The sequence below is a fragment of the Protobothrops mucrosquamatus genome, unplaced genomic scaffold, assembly GCF_001527695.2.
Source record: "Protobothrops mucrosquamatus isolate PMUCROS unplaced genomic scaffold, P.Mucros_1.0 scaffold193, whole genome shotgun sequence".
NCBI classification, from domain to species: Eukaryota; Metazoa; Chordata; class Lepidosauria; order Squamata; family Viperidae; genus Protobothrops; species Protobothrops mucrosquamatus.
Window position 1 is genome coordinate 38,568 of NW_015386549.1, and position 20,762 is coordinate 59,329.

At 35.5% G+C, this 20,762-nt stretch overlaps 1 protein-coding gene across 1 annotated transcript in view; it reads left to right on the plus strand.

Annotated features, from left to right (window-relative positions):
• Window positions 1-5,272: 5,272 nt before the first annotated feature.
• Window positions 5,273-20,762, plus strand: part of MSRA (methionine sulfoxide reductase A) — a 113,807-nt gene continuing 98,317 nt past the window's right edge. The window contains exons 1-2 of the mRNA XM_015813766.2: window positions 5,273-5,336; window positions 14,059-14,178. Of these exons, the coding sequence (XP_015669252.2) occupies window positions 5,294-5,336; window positions 14,059-14,178 (163 nt within the window). The 5' untranslated portion in view covers window positions 5,273-5,293. The remainder of the gene's footprint in view (window positions 5,337-14,058; window positions 14,179-20,762) is intronic.

Here is a 20,762-nt window from a genome sequence, read left to right on the forward strand (position 1 = left end):
TATATTGTAAAAATTTGAAAAATTTTCAATAAAAAAAAAAAAAAAGAAAAAGAAAAGATGGGTAATACAAAGCTCCTTCAAGCATAATGGATGAATTTGTGGATTTCTTGGTAAATAAAGTTACTTGAATTTATTCTGTCAATTGGACAGAGGTAGTGTATTATTGTAATGAACAAGGCAGTATTATTGAGATTCCTTTCATATTATAAGGTTCAAATAAATGAACAGGATTAGGTATGCTATGAGTCCTGATACCTGTAAGCTGTATCCATATCTCTCCAGCTTCTTTGGACAGCCAGTAGAGTGTGAGTGATTAGACAAGGAAACTGTCAATGGTTCTTTGAAGGTGTGAATAATGCTTCTTACCTTGATGGAACTCAGTTATTGAAGGTCCTAGAAGAAACAGATTATCTGTATTTGTGATAATCAGAATTCAGGCCCAAATCATGGGGCAAAAATGGCATTGTTAGCTATATTAGATGACCTTTGTTGGAACAATGATGAAGGAATGTAACCCTCTTAGTCTTTTGGGACTTATTGGTGACATTTGATACCATCACTTGTGACATTTTGCTGAATCATCAGCAAGGGGTGCGAATTGGGGACCATTGCTTTATAGTAGTTTTGCTGCTATCTGAATTGTGAAGAAGCAGCACTCACATTTCTGGTTGCTTTAGTGTGATGTGCTGCAGAAGTCTTTTTCTCATGTTATCTAATATTTACAGTATATGAAGCTGGTGGAAAAAGTCATTCGTCAGTTTAATGCAGTGGTTCTCAACCTTTTTAATGCCGCGACCCCCAACTGGTCGTAAGTCGAGGACTAAACCGGTCGTAAATTGAGGACTAAACCGGTCATAAGTCGAGGACTAAACTGGTCGTAAGTCGAGGACTACCCAACTGGTCGTAAATCGAGGACTTTCCCTGCCCGGGAGCGCCGCGCATGCGTGGTTCCGCCCCCTGTGCCGGCCGAGGCGTAGCTGGCAAGCAGCAGAGACTGAGCAGGCTGACCACCAGCTGGCCCAGCCCAAGGGAGGTAAGGCACCCGCTGGAAAAGGGGAAAAAAATGGCGCACAAAAAAATGGCGCACAAAAAAAATGGCGGACAGCCTTGCTTGGCGACCCCCGTGAAATGGTCAATCGACCCCAAATGGGGTTGCGACCCATAGGTTGAGAACCGCTGGTTTAATATATTGATTACACTTAACTATATTTTGTCATCCTGGGCCAAACCAGAGCTGCCCTGGAAAGGTTGAATGAGTATCTGGATGGATCTGGATGGATCCAGAATCTTGATTTAATCAGCTCAAATTAAATTTTATCAGGACTAAATTGTTTTCCATCAATTCATATTAGAGTGATCTGATAAAAGGGATGATGGTAGTTACTCTAGATATGGACATACATCCACAAAGAAGTTGGTTTGTGAATTGGAGCTTTTCCTGGTCTTATGGTTCCTGTTTAAACAGGTGAAGATTGTGGCCAAGGAGGACTTTACACAGGAATAGTTGGTATGCCAGTACAACTCCTTCTGCTCCAATATCAGCTCACTCAAGCCTTAATTACTATGCATTTAGATTACTGCAGTGCATTCTCTGTTGCCTTTGAAAATGCTTTGGAAACTGTAACTTCAGAATGCAGTGGCTAGATTGCTGGCCAGATAAGTTCACAGTTACAGCTAGTATCAATTACAGCAGGGGTAGTCAACCTTGGCTCTTTTATGACTCGTGGACTTCAACTCCCAGAATTCCTGAGCCAGCTAAGCTGGCTCAGGAATTCTGGGAATTGAAGTCCACGAGTCATAAAAGAGCCAAGGTTGACTACCCCTGAATTACAGGATCACTACATTGGATATTAATATGCTTCTAAGTCTAATTCAAAGTGCTGGCTTTTATCTACAACAGCGGTTCTCAACCTATGGGTCGCGACCCCATTTGGGGTCGATCGACCATTTCACGGGTCGCCAAGCAAGGCTGTCCGCCATTTTTTTCCCCTTTTCCAGTGGCTGCCTTACCTCCCTTGAGATGGGCCAGCTGGTGGTCGGCCTGCTCCGTCTCTGCCGCTTGCCAGCTACGCCTCGGCCGGCGCAGGGGGCGGAACCACGCATGTGCGGCGCTCCCGGGCAGGGAAAGTCCTCGACTTACGACCGGTTGGGTAGTCCTCGACTTACGACCGGTTGGGTAGTCCTCGACTTACGACCGGTTTAGTCCTCGACTTACGACCGGTTTAGTCCTCGACCTACGACCGGTTGGGGTCATGGCATTAAAAAGATTGAGAACCACTGATCTACAAAGTCCTTTCTGGCATCTTGAGAGCGCTTCCTAAAATAATTGGGTAGATGACAGCTCTTCTCTTTAGTGGCTCCTATGCTCTGGTACATGGTTTCCTGTATATAGCCTTCTTCCTCTTTGCAATTTGCAAGGTAGTGAAAACATTCTTATTCCACTGGGGGTTTGGTTCTGAAATGAAAGATTGTGGACATTTTCTCATGTCATGCTCTGTTTTACCTTGAATATTATACTATCATGCTGTGTTATACGTCATCCAAGATACTATGATTGTGGGTCTACAAATATTATAAATAAACATTTTTCTACAACATATATAATATAATTTTCTACAATTATGAAATATAATTTATTATATTTTAGTTATTATAAATAAAGTAATTTCTGTTATATCATCATTACACAAATGTTGCAAATTACAACAGAATTTAGTCTGTTGCACCAAAATCCATTGGAGTAAACTCTGGAAAATTAAAGTTTTACTGTAATTATTTTTGTCTTAACATAATATATGAATCCATGGTTTATTCTTGATAATGAACAAATCATGGTTAAGCAAGCTATGGCTCAATGTAATGTGTGAACTTGACCAATCAGTTATTATTTATTTATTACCTTTATTTGCCACCAAATTATCTGGAATTTGTAACTATAGAATAACTTCGGTTTTGAGAATTTATGAAAGAATTAACACATCTATGTAGTTCATAGAAATGTCAGGCTGGTCTGTCTATAGACACTTCTGACAGTGACTCAGTAATGTCAGATGGTTCAAAATTCAGCCAATTTTTTAAAACTGAAGTTTAAAGCAGAGGCCCCAAACCTTTTGGGTACCAGGGACCGGTTCTGTGAAAAAAGATTTTTTCGCAGAGCAGAGGGGGCGTGGTTTTGTGTGTTGCCTGCATCCAGCGGATGGGGCTTTGCTTGTTTGTGTGGACCGATTGCTGGCATGCCGCAGCTTAGTGCCGGTCCACGGACCGGGGGTTGGGGACCCCTGGTTTAAAGCACAAATTATAGCACTCTAATCCTACATCTACTTTATTTTAAAAAAATATGAACATAGTGTAAAGTGCTGATATTAATTTTAAATCCTTTAAACGCACAGGAACAAGATACTATACAGAATGATATTTCCCATATCACAGTAACTTGCTTGACCTTCAGAAGCCCTTCTTTTTGTCACCTCCTCTTGTAAAGGCCTTTTCTGTGAAAGTGTATAATCTACAGTTATTTATTTGATTGATTTATATTTCACCTTTCTGATCAAACGATACTCAATGGAATGACATTTGTTTAAATTATCAGTTTGGTTCCTTACATTTTGGAGGAAAAAAACTGATACCCATGTGGTAACTAGGATTTGATAATGACTTGATGGCATATAATCAATCCTTCCATTTTTAGGTAATAATTTAAGACCAATTTGTTTAAAGTTTTGATTAAGTATTGCTACATTGCTACATCTTGTGGTTTTGTTCATGATTTAATTGTGAGATTGGTTAGTCCCATGTAACTGTATTTAAAAGTAAGACCCATTAAATTAAACGGAACTTACTTGCAGTAAATTAATGTACAATTACAGAATATCTTGCTTTTTGGATATCCATTTTGAACAGAATAATAGAAGCAATATAAATTTTAAAAAATCAATAACAGATCTCTGATAATGTGAATGAGTCTCATGGCAGAAACATACAGTAGAGAATAAATGTGAGGCTGAATTTAATTGAGCAGCAGTAATAGAAGAGAAGAACAAGGTAAAGTGATGAAATGAATGAATATGGTTCCAGATTATTTGTAGGATTGCCTCTCCCCAGGGTATGTGCCTGTTAAGCAAGTCAAATAGTGCAGGTGTACTACAGGTCTCCTCCTTTAAATGTTGTAATCTAGTTGGACCTGGGAAGTGCACCTTTTGGTAGCAACCCCTGCCCTGTGGAAAAGAGACATCCAGAAGGCCACCATCCTACTAGCTGTCTAGAAAACCTTGAAAAGCTGGTTCCCGTCCCCCCAAATTTGGGTTAGGGTGAAGCTGGAGCCCAGACAATGTCATTGTTTATGTATAGAGGGGTATTGTTTTAGGAAATTGAGAGTTGTTTCAGACGTTAGTTTTAGACTTTCTGTTACATTTTTATTTGCAGCTTGTGATTATGGTATATATATTTTTTCTCAATTTACATGGCGATCCATCTCAGATATTTAGCCAAGGTAAAAAACAAAACAACAACAAATTGACACAGTTGTTAAATGGACTCTGCCCACATCAAGATCCCCTGGTATAGGCTGGCTTGGTCACTCAACAGGGAGACACTGGTGAAGCGGACACAGCAGCGCCTGCATTTTCTGTGTCGCATGAGAAAAGTACATCTTCTTTCCCCTATCCTTACCACTTTCTATAGAGGGATGATCGGGAGCATACTGTCATATTGCATTACAGTCTGGTTTGGAAGCATCACTGTTTCAGACAGGAAGGCAGTGCAGAGAGTGGTGAGAATGGCACAAAAGATTATTGGCAGTTCCCTCCCTTCCATCCAGACATAGCATATGAGCGTTGCTTGAGCAGAGTCTGCAGGAATGTCTGGGACACTACACATCATCTTCATGACCTGTTTTCCTTGTTACCTTCTGGGAGGAAGCTTTGTGGTATCCGAAGCAGAACATTCAGATTCAGTCACAGTTTTGTTCCATACAGTATTAAACTTGTGAACTCTCAAGTTTCTTCTTTCCGTATGTATTCAAGATGAACAGTGATTAATATTTATATGTATTTATATGTAAGGGTGTAGGTATATAAATATATTTTATATAGCATCTTTATATGTGTGTTATGTATGTGTGCACTTTTGAGAGAAGGCAACAGAATATCATTGTTAATGTGTTCCAGTGTGTCCACAGTAAAAAATGACAATATTCTCTTCTATAAGATGAGCCATATAAGTCAAATAAACTTTCTTATTGGATAAGTTAATATTACTTTGATTTTCAGATAAACATCATGTGAATGGGAATAGTATGGTTGAACCCTTTCCAGAAGGAATGCACATGGCAATATTTGGTAAGTTCAATTTGTTTAATATTGGGACTTTATTTCTGACTAGACATATATTAAATTATCTTGTTTTTCTATTATTAATATTAATGAATATCACTATAATTCTTTGCTTCAAGAAACTGTTTACCATTATTATCTCTTTTTAAAATGATAATTTATCCAAGTATGGATGAATTTGAATTTTTTATATCCAGTCTTTTGACTTGTTAATAGAAACACCCCTCCAACACACCCAGATATGGGTATTGTACCTGGGATGAAAAATGAATTAAGATTGCTATATGGAATAAGAGAGTCAGTTTGATATAATGGTTAGAAACTGGGAGACTGAGTTCTAGGCCTGCCTTGGGCACAAAGCTAGCTGGGCAACTTAGGACAGTCACCCTCTCTTAGGCTTGGGATGCAAGAAAGGGCAAACTCCTTCTGAAATCTTGCCAAGAAAAATGAGGGACATGTCCAAGCAGTAACCAGGAGTAAAAACTGACTTGATGGTACACACACACACACAAAATTAAACAAAGCATTCATGTAATGATGGATTAAAACTCAATCCTAATGCATTACAATAAAGAATACATTCACTATTGTTCCTAGTTATTGTTTAGAAGGGATTGGCAAAAGACATTAATCATTATTGTGGTTAGCCAGAAGCCATTTTAAACATTACAGGGTACAAATATAAATGTGGTTCTTAGAAATTAGTAGAAATCAAATATACTTTTATGATTAAGGATTTCTAGTCAATGGTTTGCACTGACTTAGCTGTTTCTCAAAAGGGATATGTGTTCTATTATCTTAATGGTAAGTTACAATCTTGTAAAGAGTTTAGTTATGCTAAAGCTTATGGTGTAACTCGACAGTTGAATGGAATTTGAAATATATAATTTGTCAAGAATTAATATTATGTTTATAGGAGAAGAGTGGCAGAGCCTGGGGGCGGAATTAAAAGAGGAAACAGCCTAGAATCCCTACATAACCACCAGCAGACTAGGTCCAATTCCCCCTTAAATTCTATTCACCCTTATCTAACTCTGAGCAGGTGCTAACCATTCGTTTGGCTGTTGTAATATGCTAGACTTATTATATATTTATTTACAAGATTGTTCATTGCCTCAGTCATAGGACTCTGGGTGAGGTGCAACAAAGCAAAGCACATTGAACAGAAATAAAAGAGAATCAGTGCATTTTACCCCACTCCCAAATTGCAAATAAATACACAGATGTCTGCTATTATTCACAGTGGGGCTAAAGCTTGATAGGATCTTCCACCTTGATATATGGCAAGCTGTAGTTCAAACTTGGGTATGGAAAATAAATGAGGAAACTAATCAATATAAGTTCACTGCGTAACTTGCAGAAATCACTGTCTCCCAGGCCAAACTATTTTACTCAGTTATTTTGTGGTGCTATTTACATCATATTTAGCTCTTGAGGAAATGTGCAATGTAAAGGTAAAGAATTTGGTTTACTTCATTTCATAGCGCAAGGAGACAAGTATACCAAAACGCTGAATCATTTTTGCAACTCTTGAGATATGTCTTTATGTCAGTTAACCTTACCATAATCTTTGGAACATTACCCTTTGATTAATTAGCATTAAAATGTCCTTTGTCCCTCAGGAAAGTCAAGTATAACTCTTTGTCTTAAAAAGCAGATTCTTACTCTTACCTCATGGTGAGATGAGCAGCAAACAAATTCAATAAATAAAATAAAATTGCTGGGTTTTGACACAATAGTGTTGATTCTGGTTTGTTTGGGGTTTTTTGGAGAAAGAATATTTTTGATATTACCTAGAGAAGACTGAAAGACTCTCCTGAGCATTAGCTATCAACTATTTTTATGTCCTATCATACTATTTTTGGCATCATGCGCATTTTCATAGGAATAAGCAGATTATTAATTCACCAATTCACACCTGGCAGGAATAGCCAACACTCCAGAAGATAGGCTCAAGATATAGAAGGATCTTGACAAAGTTGAACATTGGGCCCTAGCTAACAAAATGAAATTCAATGGTGAAAAAAGTAAGGCAAGAAAAACAGGTATACTTGTCTCAACAGTAGTAATTGTGAGAGGGATCTTGGAGTTCTAGTGGACAATCACTTAAATATGAGCCAGCAGTGTGCTGCAGCTGCCAAAAAAGCCAATGCAGTCCTAGGTTACATTAATAGAGGGATATAGAATCAAGATCACATGAAGTGTTAATACCATTCTATAATGCCTTGGTAAGAACACTTGGAATACTGTATCCAGTTTTGGTTGCCACGATGTAAAAAAGAAGTTGAGATTCTAGAAGGAGCACAGAAAAGAGCAACAATGATGATTAGGGGACTGGAGGCCAAAACATATAAAGAACGGTTGTTGGAATTGGGTATGTCTAGATTAATGAAAAGAAGGACTAGGAGTGACATGATAGCAGTGTTCCAATATCTAAGGGGTTGCTATAAAGAAGAGGGAGACAATCTGTTCTCCAAAGCACCTGAAGGCAGGACAAGAAGCAATGAATGGAAACTAATCAAGGAGAGAAGTAATCTAGAACTAAGGAGAAATTTCCTGACAGTTAGAACAAATTAATCAGTGGAGCGACTTGCCTCCAGAAGTTGTGGATTCTCCAACACTGGAGGTTTTAAATAAGAGATTGGACAACCATTTGCCTGAAATGGTATAGGGTTTTCTGCCTGAGGAGGGGGTTGGACTAGAAGACCACCAAGATCCCTTCCAACTCTGTTATTCTGTTAAATTAAAACTGTCTAGGTTGTTAGCTCAAGTTATGACTTCTTAAAGTGGTCGGGGAAAGCACAGATTGGCAGATTAAAACACCTGTACTGCTTCCTTTCCTTCCCGAGCATCGGGATGACCCAGTTCCCAATCAAACAGCAGCTGCCAATTAAACGGGTGGGGGAGTGGAGGGTGGGGGACAAGATATCTGCCTGGATACTCTGCAGTCTTATTCCTCCTTTAGATGTGGTGTGAACTAAAAGTTTTGCTAGTTGTTTCTCTCAGCTGGAGCCAAGAAATAGAAAAAGAGAACAGTTAAACAAGCCAAGCAGGAAAAAAAAACAAGCAGAAAAGCCAAAGAAACAATTAAGACTTTGACAGAACAGAAATAAAAAACAAAAACTAAAAAAGAAAGTATCAGCCCTTTCCCATAAATCAGGCAGGAAACACATCTGGATGAGCTATGTTAACAGAATCTTGCAAATCTGGAAGTACAAACTTCCTGCCACCATTTTTAACTGATTGATCCATTAGGGCAGGTCCTTTCTAAGTTCCTTTCTCTGGCGGTTAAGTCACTGGGGGCTCTTGCCTTTCTTGATTGACTGTTTCCCAGACAGCATTTCTTCCCCTTTCCCCTCAAGGTCATTCCCTTATTCCATTATACGAGGACAATTGGACTTTCTTGGATTTTTTTCTTCAAAAACATTTCACTTCTCATCCAAGAAGCTTCTTCAGTTCCAGTTCAGTTCTAATGATTTCCCACAAGCCACTTAGAACTGAAGAAGCTTCTTGGATGAGAAGTGAAACATTTTCAAAGAAAAAACCAAGAAAGTCCAGTTGCCTTTTGGAAAAGCACTTTTGGGACATTAAGACAGAACACATTTTTTTTAAAAAAGTGCGATAAAATGGATGCCAAATTTTTAAAGAAAGAGTCACAATACAATAATGGGAAGAATTATTGAACAAATTTGCACAAAATATGGTAAACAAGGAAAAAGTCCTCCAAAGTACTTGAAAGAAATACACATTATTATTCAGAGAATTTTAGAAATCATATTTGAAATGAAACTACATTCTTTTTACTAGGCATAATTCTTAAATATACTAACAAAAATACCACAATTTACTAAGTGCAGGGATAAGTGCAGGGATAAACTTAGAACAATATTAGAAAAGAGTTATTAATGATAACTTAGAATTTAAACTTAAATAGATTGGGAACAAAGAGAATATATAGTAATGGCAAAATTAACAGCGTGTGTTTATAGCAGAAGTTTTACCTCATTCAAGCAAGAACAGTTTCCATGCTTATAGCACAGCAAGGTAAATTATAAGTATTCAGAATATGACAATTAAAGGGAAAAAGAATCGATGAAAGAACTGAACTCATAAATATACAAACATTTTAAATGTTTAGGGATATTATATATCTGTCAAGTACAAAAAATGAAAAGTTAGAAGTTAAATATTTATAATATTTTTAATAGCTTTTCTTTTTCTTTTGATTTTTTAAACAACAAATAGTGGAGATTCTGGCACTTAGCTCAAAGATTCAACTCTTTTGTCATATTGTTAAAATAATACAATGTACCTTATTTTTTATGGTTAATTTCTTGTGCATAATATATTGAGCACTAAAGAAAACTTGGATTGAGATGAGCAGCTATATAAATTGAATAAATAAATAAAAGAATAAATAAATAAAAAGAGGCAGTTTGATATAATAGTTAAGGCACCAAGCTAGACACTAAGAGACCCCGAGTTCTGGTCCTGCCTTAGCCATAAAGCCAGCTGGATGATTTTCAGCCAGTCACTCTTTCTTATCCCTAGGAAGGAGGCAGTGCAAACCACTTACAAAAATCAACTCAAAGGGGAAGGAAGGAAGGAAGGAAGGAAGGAAGGAAGGAAGGAAGGAAGGAAGGAAGGAAGGAAGGGCAACAAGATCATCTATAAGTTAAAAGGGGAGCATTTCTTTTATGCCCAAGAAACTCTTCCTCTATTGATAGTGGTGTATGTAAAATAAATAAATAATGATTATTCCAGTTGTGTGATCTATTATCACTGACTGGTGCATCTGTTCCCTTTGGGCATTGTATGTTAAGGCAGAATTTTGGATCCAGACATACATGTCAGCGAGGGAAGACTTTGGAATCTATGGATAAGATTAACTATGTCATACTTTCTGAGTATTCCAACTTCAAAACCTTTTAGTTCTAATATTAGTATCTGATATATAGGGGTAACCATTGACCTAGGCCAGTGATGGTGAACCTTTTAGAGACCGAGTGCCCAAACTGCAACCCAAAACCCACTTATTTATTGCCAGGTGACAGGTGGGCGTGGCCCACTGGGTGGGCGTGATCACCTCGATGTTGTTCGTGGGGAGGGACACCTGTGGGGGCCGGGCAGGGTTGGGGGAGATCCAGGGGGTCTCTGGCAGGTGGGGCGGTGGTCAGGAGACTTTTCCTGCTGGGTGAGGCGAGGCAGGGCGGGGGTGCCATTGTCACAGGGCATGGTGAGGCCAGGGCGGCTGTTGCCTGACACCATCGGCACACAGAGGCCAGCAAGCGCATGGGTGCTGGGATGCATCTGGCCATGTGGGACCTCGGCGAGTTAATGGGCAGCTGGTTGAAGAGGGATGGTTGCCATCTTCGGGTCATGGCGTGCGTGCCCACAGAGAGGGCTCTGAGTGCCGCCTCTGGCACGTGTGCCATAGGTTCGCCACCACTGACCTAGGCGCTCATATTACCTTTCTGATGAGAGCATCTAGAGTCTATTGTTGCTTTAAATTATGCTGCTCTAAAATGTGGACCATATTAAACAAGAAATATAAACATCGTCTGCTTTTCATGAGTTCCAGTTCACATAAGAAGTATGGAAGAATTTAGAATGCATGACACCTTCTACATCTGTGAAGATGATTATATGAAAATAATAATTCCATTAATTTCAATCAACAGGTAAACTGGAAATTGAATGGTTTTATGATACAGAACACAATTGTACAGTTTTTCTTAGTTCTTTTATGCATTGCTAGATTTATTCTGATTGTGTAATTATTTTTAGACTGTAGTGACACGTTGTTTTTAATACTTTTATATTAATAACATAGATAAGAGCTGGTCAGAGAAGATCCCTTTAGTTTAAAGTTGGTTTCTGAAGATTCAAAGGAACTCCATACCTTTGTGATCTATTTGATGGCAGGTTTGGCTTTGTTCTATTAACTGTATTTCCAAAAAAATGTTGAAAATGATAGGAGGTAGCAGAGATTCACTTCTGATTCACTTCTCGATAGGACTTGGACTAAAATATTTCAAAGAAAAAAATCTGTCTAAAATTGAGAAATAAAAGTAAAGACAGGAAGTATCTTGTATTTCACATGCAAAAAAATTCCTCCATTGCCAATGGAGCTTAACTTTAAGATGTTTTTGCACTTTGATATTAACTTGATGAAAATAAGAAAGTGTGAAGCCGCCTCATATTATTTGAAAATAATGATCTACATGTAAATTATACTTTGCTCAATATTTATACACATACAGAAGACACAGTTTCCCATATTTATCACTGCAAGAATTTTTGGTAAGTGATCCCTTTTATGTAAAAGAGATGAGTGATTTACTTTGTCCAGGAATCATAGTGTTGTTGTTGTTGTTGTTGTTGTTGTTGTTGTTGTTGTTGTTGTTGTTGTTATTATTATTATTATTATTATTATTATTATTATTATTATTATTATTATTATTATTATTATTATTATTATTATTTTACTTTTACAGCTGCAGGCATCATGGCCAACAGGAGTCATTCTGCCAGTTACTGTTGTCATAAGAATGGGCAGGGTTGAATTTTTCCCTTTTCTATTATTATTAGGTGGGAGGAATAGAAAAAAGGGTACTTTAAAGTCTGAGAATAATGCACCATTTTTTAAAAATTTACATTGTAAAAAAAATTATGCCATTTTGCTGTCATATTTCAGTGGCCAATCTTGGGAGGCTTTGTGTTCTGCAAAAATAGGATTTATTAGCAGATGATCCATCAAAGGATTAATTGCCATGAAACATATCAGCTTAATAATAATTATACCAAATGAAAACATAATGGTTCTGTTTTAACAATGCAAATGTCAATACATCAGTTTTTAGTTCCTTGGGACAGTTTCTCACTTGATCTACAAATCCACAAAGAAAATGCAGTCTCTTCAATTCTAACTGCAGATTTTTTTATACTAGTATGCTTTGATGCTATTTGGTTATCCCAAATAATTCTCCTCTTCCCAGTTTTTAGGGTCTTCTCAAGACTTTAAACCAGATTAGGGAGAAAGGGATATCTTGCAAAATGTTGACACAAGTTTTCTTTAGGACAACATTCAAGACAATTTTAACAGCTACTAAGTGAAGCTGTTTCTGAGATGTTTTATGAATTTTCCTAGTTGGTATATATTTTCTAGCCCAAAAATGTTAATATCTGTCAATGCAACGTGGATTCAAAATGGCTCTTATCCCTACTCGCTGTTAATTTAGTACCATTTGGGAGATTTCAATTTCATAGGATGATTTCTGAGGCTACAAGGTCATTTATATGGAGGTTATTTGCCAACGTATATCTGCAGACTGGCCATGTCAGTGAATAAATACTTCAATTTTATATGCACTTTATATATTATTTGCATACATGAATTGACTAGGCTGAGAAGGCTTTTCCCACCTTCTTTCTGGCATGATCTCTAATTTAGTTAATTATTGTTCTGCCACCTCTAAAGATTGCAGATGCCAGGAAGCAGAACATTAAATGAATGTTTGCCATTAATACAGATTACTGTGTTTTGACAGTTTGCTAATCAACTAAAAGAAAATTATGCTGTAAAAATATGTATGATTGCCTTTTAACCTACCCTAAAGCTCTTATATGGATGTGGTTTTTTCATTAAAGGTTCTGTATTTTATAAGCAATTTTTGATAAAGTGCAGCATCTAAAATTAGGCAGCATCAGCACCTTTAATATTTGAGTTTATGAAAAACATTTTAAATTTTCCTATTCAGTTAGCTTCATATTTCAATCCAGAAATCAAATTTAAATATAGTGTTGTCAAATTACTATGTTGATAATGGAGTAAACTCATTTCATTTCATTTCAATATGTTATATAGTAAGCTAACCAAATTTGTATAATACCCTCAGGTACAAACATCTAGGTTAATGCTTGCCAATTTTTACATGTTATTTAACTGTCATGTCTTTAACTAGCCTAAGTTATTTGTGTTAAACACTAACCTTACTTAGGATCATGAGCTTTGTGAATTACAAAGGAAAGAGTGAGTTTGTCAGACAATAAAAAAGAGGAAAATATATCTTATTGAATATATTGATGCTTTTTCAAAAAAAGAGTTGTCACAAATTGCTTGATGTTCAAAGAATGTGTTCCAAAAAACACCTTTCTATTACATTTTCATCTGCATCATGTGGGTTGAGATATTATTTTTATTGATATCTTTGAAATTCCATACTGGTAACATTTTAATTTAATTGAAAGGGAAATGCAAACATCATTGTTTCCCTAAAACAGGGGTCTACAGTTAAATTGTCATAAATACTTCATGACAGCTTGTTCAGCAAACACAAAGAGAGCACACATATCTTTTCATACACTGATATAAAAATCTCTATTGAGACAAAATGAAAAGTATCATGGTATGTTATTAAGAATAAATACATTATTATTATATCATTTATAAATTTGATATATAACTTGATGTTTGTTTCTTATGATTTATGTTGATTGCTTTATTTAGTATCCTATGACTATCACTGAGTATTGTATCTTATGAATTATGATTGTATTTTATTATTATCATCATGATTGATCACTTGTTACTTGTATGTACACTAAGACCTTATGCACAAGAGACAAATTCTTTGTGTGTCCAATCACACTCGGCCAATAAAGAATTTTATATATAATGTAAGCAACTCAGCTTCATTAGTATTATAATTATTTATGCTTATTGCAGGGATGGGCTGTTTCTGGGGGGCAGAGAAGAAATTTTGGAAGCAGAAAGGAGTCTACTCTACTCAAGTCGGTTACGCAGGAGGATATACCCCAAATCCCACATATGAAGAAATCTGTTCAGGTAAGGTTCATATTTTTAGGGATTAGATATCTCTTACTGACAAAATTAATAGAAAAAATAAAGGTTCAGGAAGTCAAGAAATAAAATAACATGCAAGAGGTTAAGAGGAATTTATACAGCTGACGTTATCAGCATATACATTTATGAAATAGTTTTTATACGAATGTATTTGTCTAGCTTCATGCTTCCTATTTTGTAAAACTTTGACAGTCCTACTGGTCAATATGGTTGACTGAATCAGTATCCTTCTTTATGCAAACTACATTATTTTTAATATCCATTGTATCAGGATTGTACATAGTATGCATTCAGTCATAGTAATTGATTGTGTGGATCACCTTGGGGAAAAAGGGGAAGTCATACTGTCTAGGGACCGATCAGATGAGAGAGGAGCCCTCAATGGCTTAATGCAGCTTTCAGGAAAAAAAATTGGGAAGGACTTACCCTAATGGATCAAGCAGATAAAAATGGCGGTGGGATATTTGTGCCTTCAGACTTGCAAGATTCTGTTAATGTAGCCTTACAATAAAGTAGAATTTGTTCATCTTAGTCCTGTTTCCTGCCTGATTTACATGGGAGGACTAACAGTCATTGCCCAATATGCTTTTCTTGAGGATTGTACATTAGCATATCTTTCAAGAACAGAATGAAGAAAAGAAAAAAGGAAAAAAAAATGTATGTGCAAAATATTTTAAATGGGTTAAGTTGAGCAACTTAAATATCTAAATAAATTTGTAAAAATATAATATAGTGAGAACAAAAATTAAAAACAATAACAACCAAGCACCAACTTTCCATCATTCCATTTAAAAACTTACTTTTTAAATTGAATTGGGCTTTCTTATTTATTTGTTTCAATTTATATGGCCTCCCATCTCAACATTATAACTCTAATAGCAAACAGTTAAAAACATAGCATAACAGCAACATAAAAATAAATATATAATCGGCATCTGGGATAAAAACCACAAACAACCATCAGGATGATCATCTCATGGGCTCTCTTATATGTTCTGACCCCAAAATAGCCACTAGTTTTAAAAAAACCCAAAAGTATTAGGACCAGAGATGGTGCAAATCTTGGAAACATCACTTGATTTGTAGCCCTTGAAACAATGTTGTTATTTCCCCTTTGAAATGAATTAATCTTGTACCCATTGGAATAGATTTTTTCTTTTGAGGTTCTTTTAATTTTGCACCTATTTTAAATAAATCTACTGTCCCTTTGAAGCGATTGCTTTCCCTAACCCTATGAGATCACGGAAGAAAAGTATTTTCTCTTGCAAGTAATTATCCGAATGTTATTTTCTTAAAATAATCAGTTTCTTAAAATCACAATGCATTCCTTTACCTGGTGGACAAAGCTGCAGCCCTTGGTTTTTCCTGTTTCCTTGAAAGCAAAAGTGAGACTATGATCTAGATTTGCTGTTTTCTTCTTTGTGTGCTTCATTTCGGTGAAGTCTCTGGAATGTTTAGGAACTTGTGTTCAATTCAACTTACTCTTGGCCACAGAGTAGGAAGAGATCTCAAAATATATTCTTGCAGCTCATGCAATGTAGCCATTTGGAGCAATGGAGTATTACAGAATGTGTCTCTCATCTCGCGATGAGATATTTGATTACCAAACTGCAAAACTCTCTTAAGATTCTTTGTGCATCAAATTACATCCACAGCAATTTGAACTCTTTCACAGCTTACTTGACTTCTTGTGGATTATAGTATTTTAGTAGCAGAATGTAGAAGCAAGCTTTTGTGAATTATGTATTATGCTTTTAAGAATGATTATCATCACCTTTTATGTTAGCAAAATACAAACCATGTTGCTCTGAGCTAAAACTGTAATCAAATTGCTCTGACTTCTGAAGATAAGTACCCTGATAGAAAATTATTTTTATATCTCTGTAAATTGTCTTACAGATGCATGTTTGAAAAGATATTTGTAATGGATAAATGTTTTGGGCTATTTCCAGTGCCTTTGACTCAATAGACAAATGCACATTTTTTTTGGCTAGTATTATGTAAAATTCATGCTGTTCATTCATTATGAAATATCTCTTTATAGTTTGCTTACAGATGTTCAGAACAACTTTTCATTTATCAGTGTATTCAAAAGTGATTTCAGATCGGTACGTATATAGTGGAACTGAGACCTAATGGAAAGAAAAACTTGTTGATTCAACAGCTGCTTTGTGGTAGTTATCAGCCTCTGTCTTCATCCCATGTACTTTGCTTGAGATCAAAATATTTTTACATTATATTTCTGATTCAAAATATGTAACCAAGTAATTATCTGAAATTTTGGGTAGCCTTTCAGAATATAATTATATGGAGGAAAATGAGTTTTGAACATTATTTCTTATTTAGATATGGTACCCTAAAAGTCATTTAGTTTGTGTTTGAGCACCCTGTAATATTTTTTTCTTCAGCAGCTGTCACTTTGTTTTTTAATATGTGTGAATGATCTTTGAAAATTAATGGCAATTTAAATGCCTGTTTTTAGTTTTGTTGCCATGATACCTACAGTTTTGTTCAATAAATTATGCTTGTTTCACAATTTGCTTTCTTAAAGAGTTTCCTTCAATTTTAGAATTTTGAGATAGCTGAGAAGTGATTCTTTATTATTATATTATTATTTCATGCCTGCTTCTATTCTATTCGTTGTCTGAGAATTCGTTGATTGTTGTTCATTTATTAAAAGTGTATATTCTGACTTCTATTTTATTCAGCATGTAACACTAAAAACAAGGAGTAGTAAAATTATAGGAAAATACATTAAAACCTCTGTGGAATTCTGCACTGAGTAGTGGATTGGAATTGATGGTCTCATGATTCCGTATCACTTGTCTTTTTTCTAAAGAATGTATGTAACAATTCTTTTGTTAATTATGTCTTTCTGAACATAGTACAGTAAAAGAGATGCTCATAATATTTCTTCTAGTTTCATTCATCTTGTACATAGTAATTTTGGGCATTAAAATATCCAATTATCAGATGTAGGTATAGCTAGAAGGGGAAGAAAAATAACTGTCCTATTAATATAACTGAGATATTATTTCACCTTGACAGATGTGCCTAGATTTTTAAGATGCTTTAGCTCCATGATAAAACTATAAATATTATCCCTGTTTTCTGTCACTACTAATGATGCCTACTGGATTGTGAGAACAAACTCTGAAGATTACAGGCCTGAAATCTTCAGGCAGTATAACAGTTGAGCATACTTTTTTTGTTGAACCCATTGTGAAGGAAATAGATTTCTGTTAGGTTTGTGACTATTTGTCTTATAGCTTCTCTTAAAAGGATTTAAATATGGAAACTTTCTATACAGAGTGCAGCCTTGCTCATTCCAAAATCTTCTGCTTGTTTGGCTATATCAGGTGTAGTCAACCTTGGCTCTTTTATGACTTGTGGACTTCAATTCCCAGAATTCCTGAGCCAGCTTAGCTGGCTCAGGAATTCTGGGAGTTGAAGTCCACGAATCATAAAAGAGCCAAGGTTGACTACCCTTGGGCTATATCATTCTGTCACTTTCCTATTGTTGACTTAGTTCACATGGGCTGAAAGAAAGACTGGTCAGTGTCAAAATATTCTGTATTCTTTGAAAGAATTTTAGGTGGCACAGTATAGAATGATAGCAGTTCTCATTTTCCATTCTTTTATTGTAGTAAATAAGGGAAATGGATTGATAAGAAATCATTGCTAATAGTTTTTATCCTGAACACTTTGATTGCTTGGAAATATTCTTTTTAATTAAAAGATTACTAAGAGGACAGACACTTTGAAAGACAACTTGCTTAATTCTGTCATTGCTCTGCAACATGTAGGCAGAGGAGAATAAATATGTTCTAAGGTTCCATTCACCTGGGACAATTTTCAACCACAATCATTAGCATTACTTTGTCTCCCTAGAATTGGGATGGATAGTTTTCAGGCTTAAAGGTGGAGGTTATTTCTACATTAGATAGATCAGACTCAAGTAGAAAAGGAAGGTTTATATGATCATTTTACATACAAATGAGAGATTAGACACAAACATGTCAGATTGATACAATGCATTCTGTTCAGTTCAGAAAGTTCAGTTGTATATACTTTATGGAAATGTGACATTAGAACAGAATCATTGGAAGGCTTTTCGGCCACAATTAATATTTGATACTGTTTAGAAAGGGAAGGCAATTAATTTCTTATTTTGCCATTTCAGTGAGCTAACACTGTCTTAAGCCAAGAGGGAAATCGGATACAAAGAAATAAAATGTATAGGTAATGATTTTTGTTTGTTATGATGAAATGGGAAATTTAATATAAATAAATAAATTGCTTGTTGGCTTATGTTTTATTCTGTACTATGACCAGTACTACTACTAGTACTATTCTGTACTACTTTCATAAGCCAGAGAAACATGAGTGGATGGAACTGTTCCAATATTGGTCAAAAAATGCCAATATCTGACCAGGCTTGGCAATGTATGCCCTGTAGTAAGTCCCTTGCCCACCACCTAACATCTTGAATAAGATTGTGCTTTCCATGGCAGTTAATGTGGTGACATCTCTTTACACTTGAACCAGAGCTCAACTTGCCTTATCTTCTTGAAAATGAATTCTATCTTGTTAGACTTAAATGTAAATGTAAATGTAATAAATAAATAAATGTAAATGTAATAAATAAATAAATAAATAAATAAATAAATAAATAAATAAATAAATAAATAAATAGACTTCCCTTAGTTTATGAGGGGGAACTGAAAGTTAACAAAACAAGCTCATGCCATACATAAACATGGCAAATAATGTTGGCATATTGAGGTTTTTTTAATTATGTTTCATGAAATAAAATAAAATATAAAAGAACAGGTTTACTTATCATGATCTAAATGTATGCATTATGCTTAGGAACCTATGATTTCTTCAACATATAAACAGAAAAAGCTGTTTGAAACCCCAGGAATTCACACATAGAATTTATCTTTCTCATTTACTTTAGTTCATGAAACCAGGGTAAATACAAAATACATTATGAAGGCTCCCTAATTTGAAAATAAGTGAAAATCGTTATCTTAAAGTGAGAAAAAAAAATGCATTCAGCCATATGGAGCTTTTGTTCTTTGGGAATAGTGGCATATAAATGGTGGTTATAATATTACACACGGTAATTATAGGAACATCATGCTTTTAGGGAAATAACATGTGTCCTGTAAACATCATTATTGTTATTATTATTGCTCCTTTTGGATGGATCATTAAAGGAACTTGAACTTTGACATTGAGACAGGAGAGGATGAGGGAGAAATCAAAGTATTAATTTAACTAAACTAAACAAAACACTACAAATAATGAGAAAGATGTAAGCAATCTGTGGCCCTTTATAAATTTGCATTTAATAGCAGTATTGATCATTCACAATGCTCCATACTGGTCATTTCTTCTTTCAGTACTAACATTCAAGATATACCATTACATTTGACTACAGGACCATACCTATTCTTTTTATTCATCTCCATAGCAAATATGCATATTTGTTAAAATGTTTGACCCATTGCCATGTTCAATGGGAAATTAAAAAAACAAATAACAGTATTCAGATTGAAATGGCTGGGCAAGCAAAATAATTAGCAAGCTAAAATTCAATTAATAAATAAAGCATATCATTTACTCAGAGAGCAGCATCAGGATTTTAGTTCTAGTATCATCATCTAGACCAGGGGTAGGCAACCTTGGCTCTTTTATGACTCGTGGACTTCAACTCCCAGAATTCCTGAGCCAGACATGAGTACAGCCAAGGTTGCCTACCCCTAATCTAGACCCATATGATTGCTAAGAAAGTTACAAATTGTAAATAGTTTAGGGCAATAGTGGCAGAAAATAACATGAGCAGCAGAAATCTCTGGGTGGTTTGCATTATATCCACAAATGTTTCTGTACAATCCAAATAGATTGCTGAAAAAGTGTAATTCAGGAAAACCAAGAACAGATCTGTGATTGATTACAAATACTGGAGCTGAATATCAATTCAGAAGGATCTTAAGCATGGTATAGGCAAACGAAGAGTTTAGCATAGGTTTTATCTATCTCAAGAACTTCACCTGTTTATAGATCTAAGCAGAACCAGGACAGATTAAAAGTTATAGAAGGGTGAGACACCACAACAAACTCAGATGCTAACCCTTTCAGCATATGTATTTCAAGTTCTGACAAAACTATTGCATGATCTAGCTAAGATAAAGGCTCATTCATTACTGTTTTTTACAATATGATATGCATATTTGCCTGCACATTTTCTCCCCAGAGGATTAGCTGCCTAATACAGAAATTAATATACATACAACTGTAGATTTTATTAATCATATATTGGTCTGAAAATTAAAGAAACTGGCATTAAAATTGAATTTCAGTTTATTTATTTATTTATTTATTAATTGTATTTATATCCCGCCCTTCTCCTTTCGGACTCAGGGCGGCTGACAAATGATAAAAAGCTAACATATTACACCTAGTTAAAATTTGATTAAAATGAAATATTTGAGAATGTCAAATTTAAAAGTAATTAAAACCCCTATAAAATCCCCTAGGCCAGTCCCGCTTGCTGG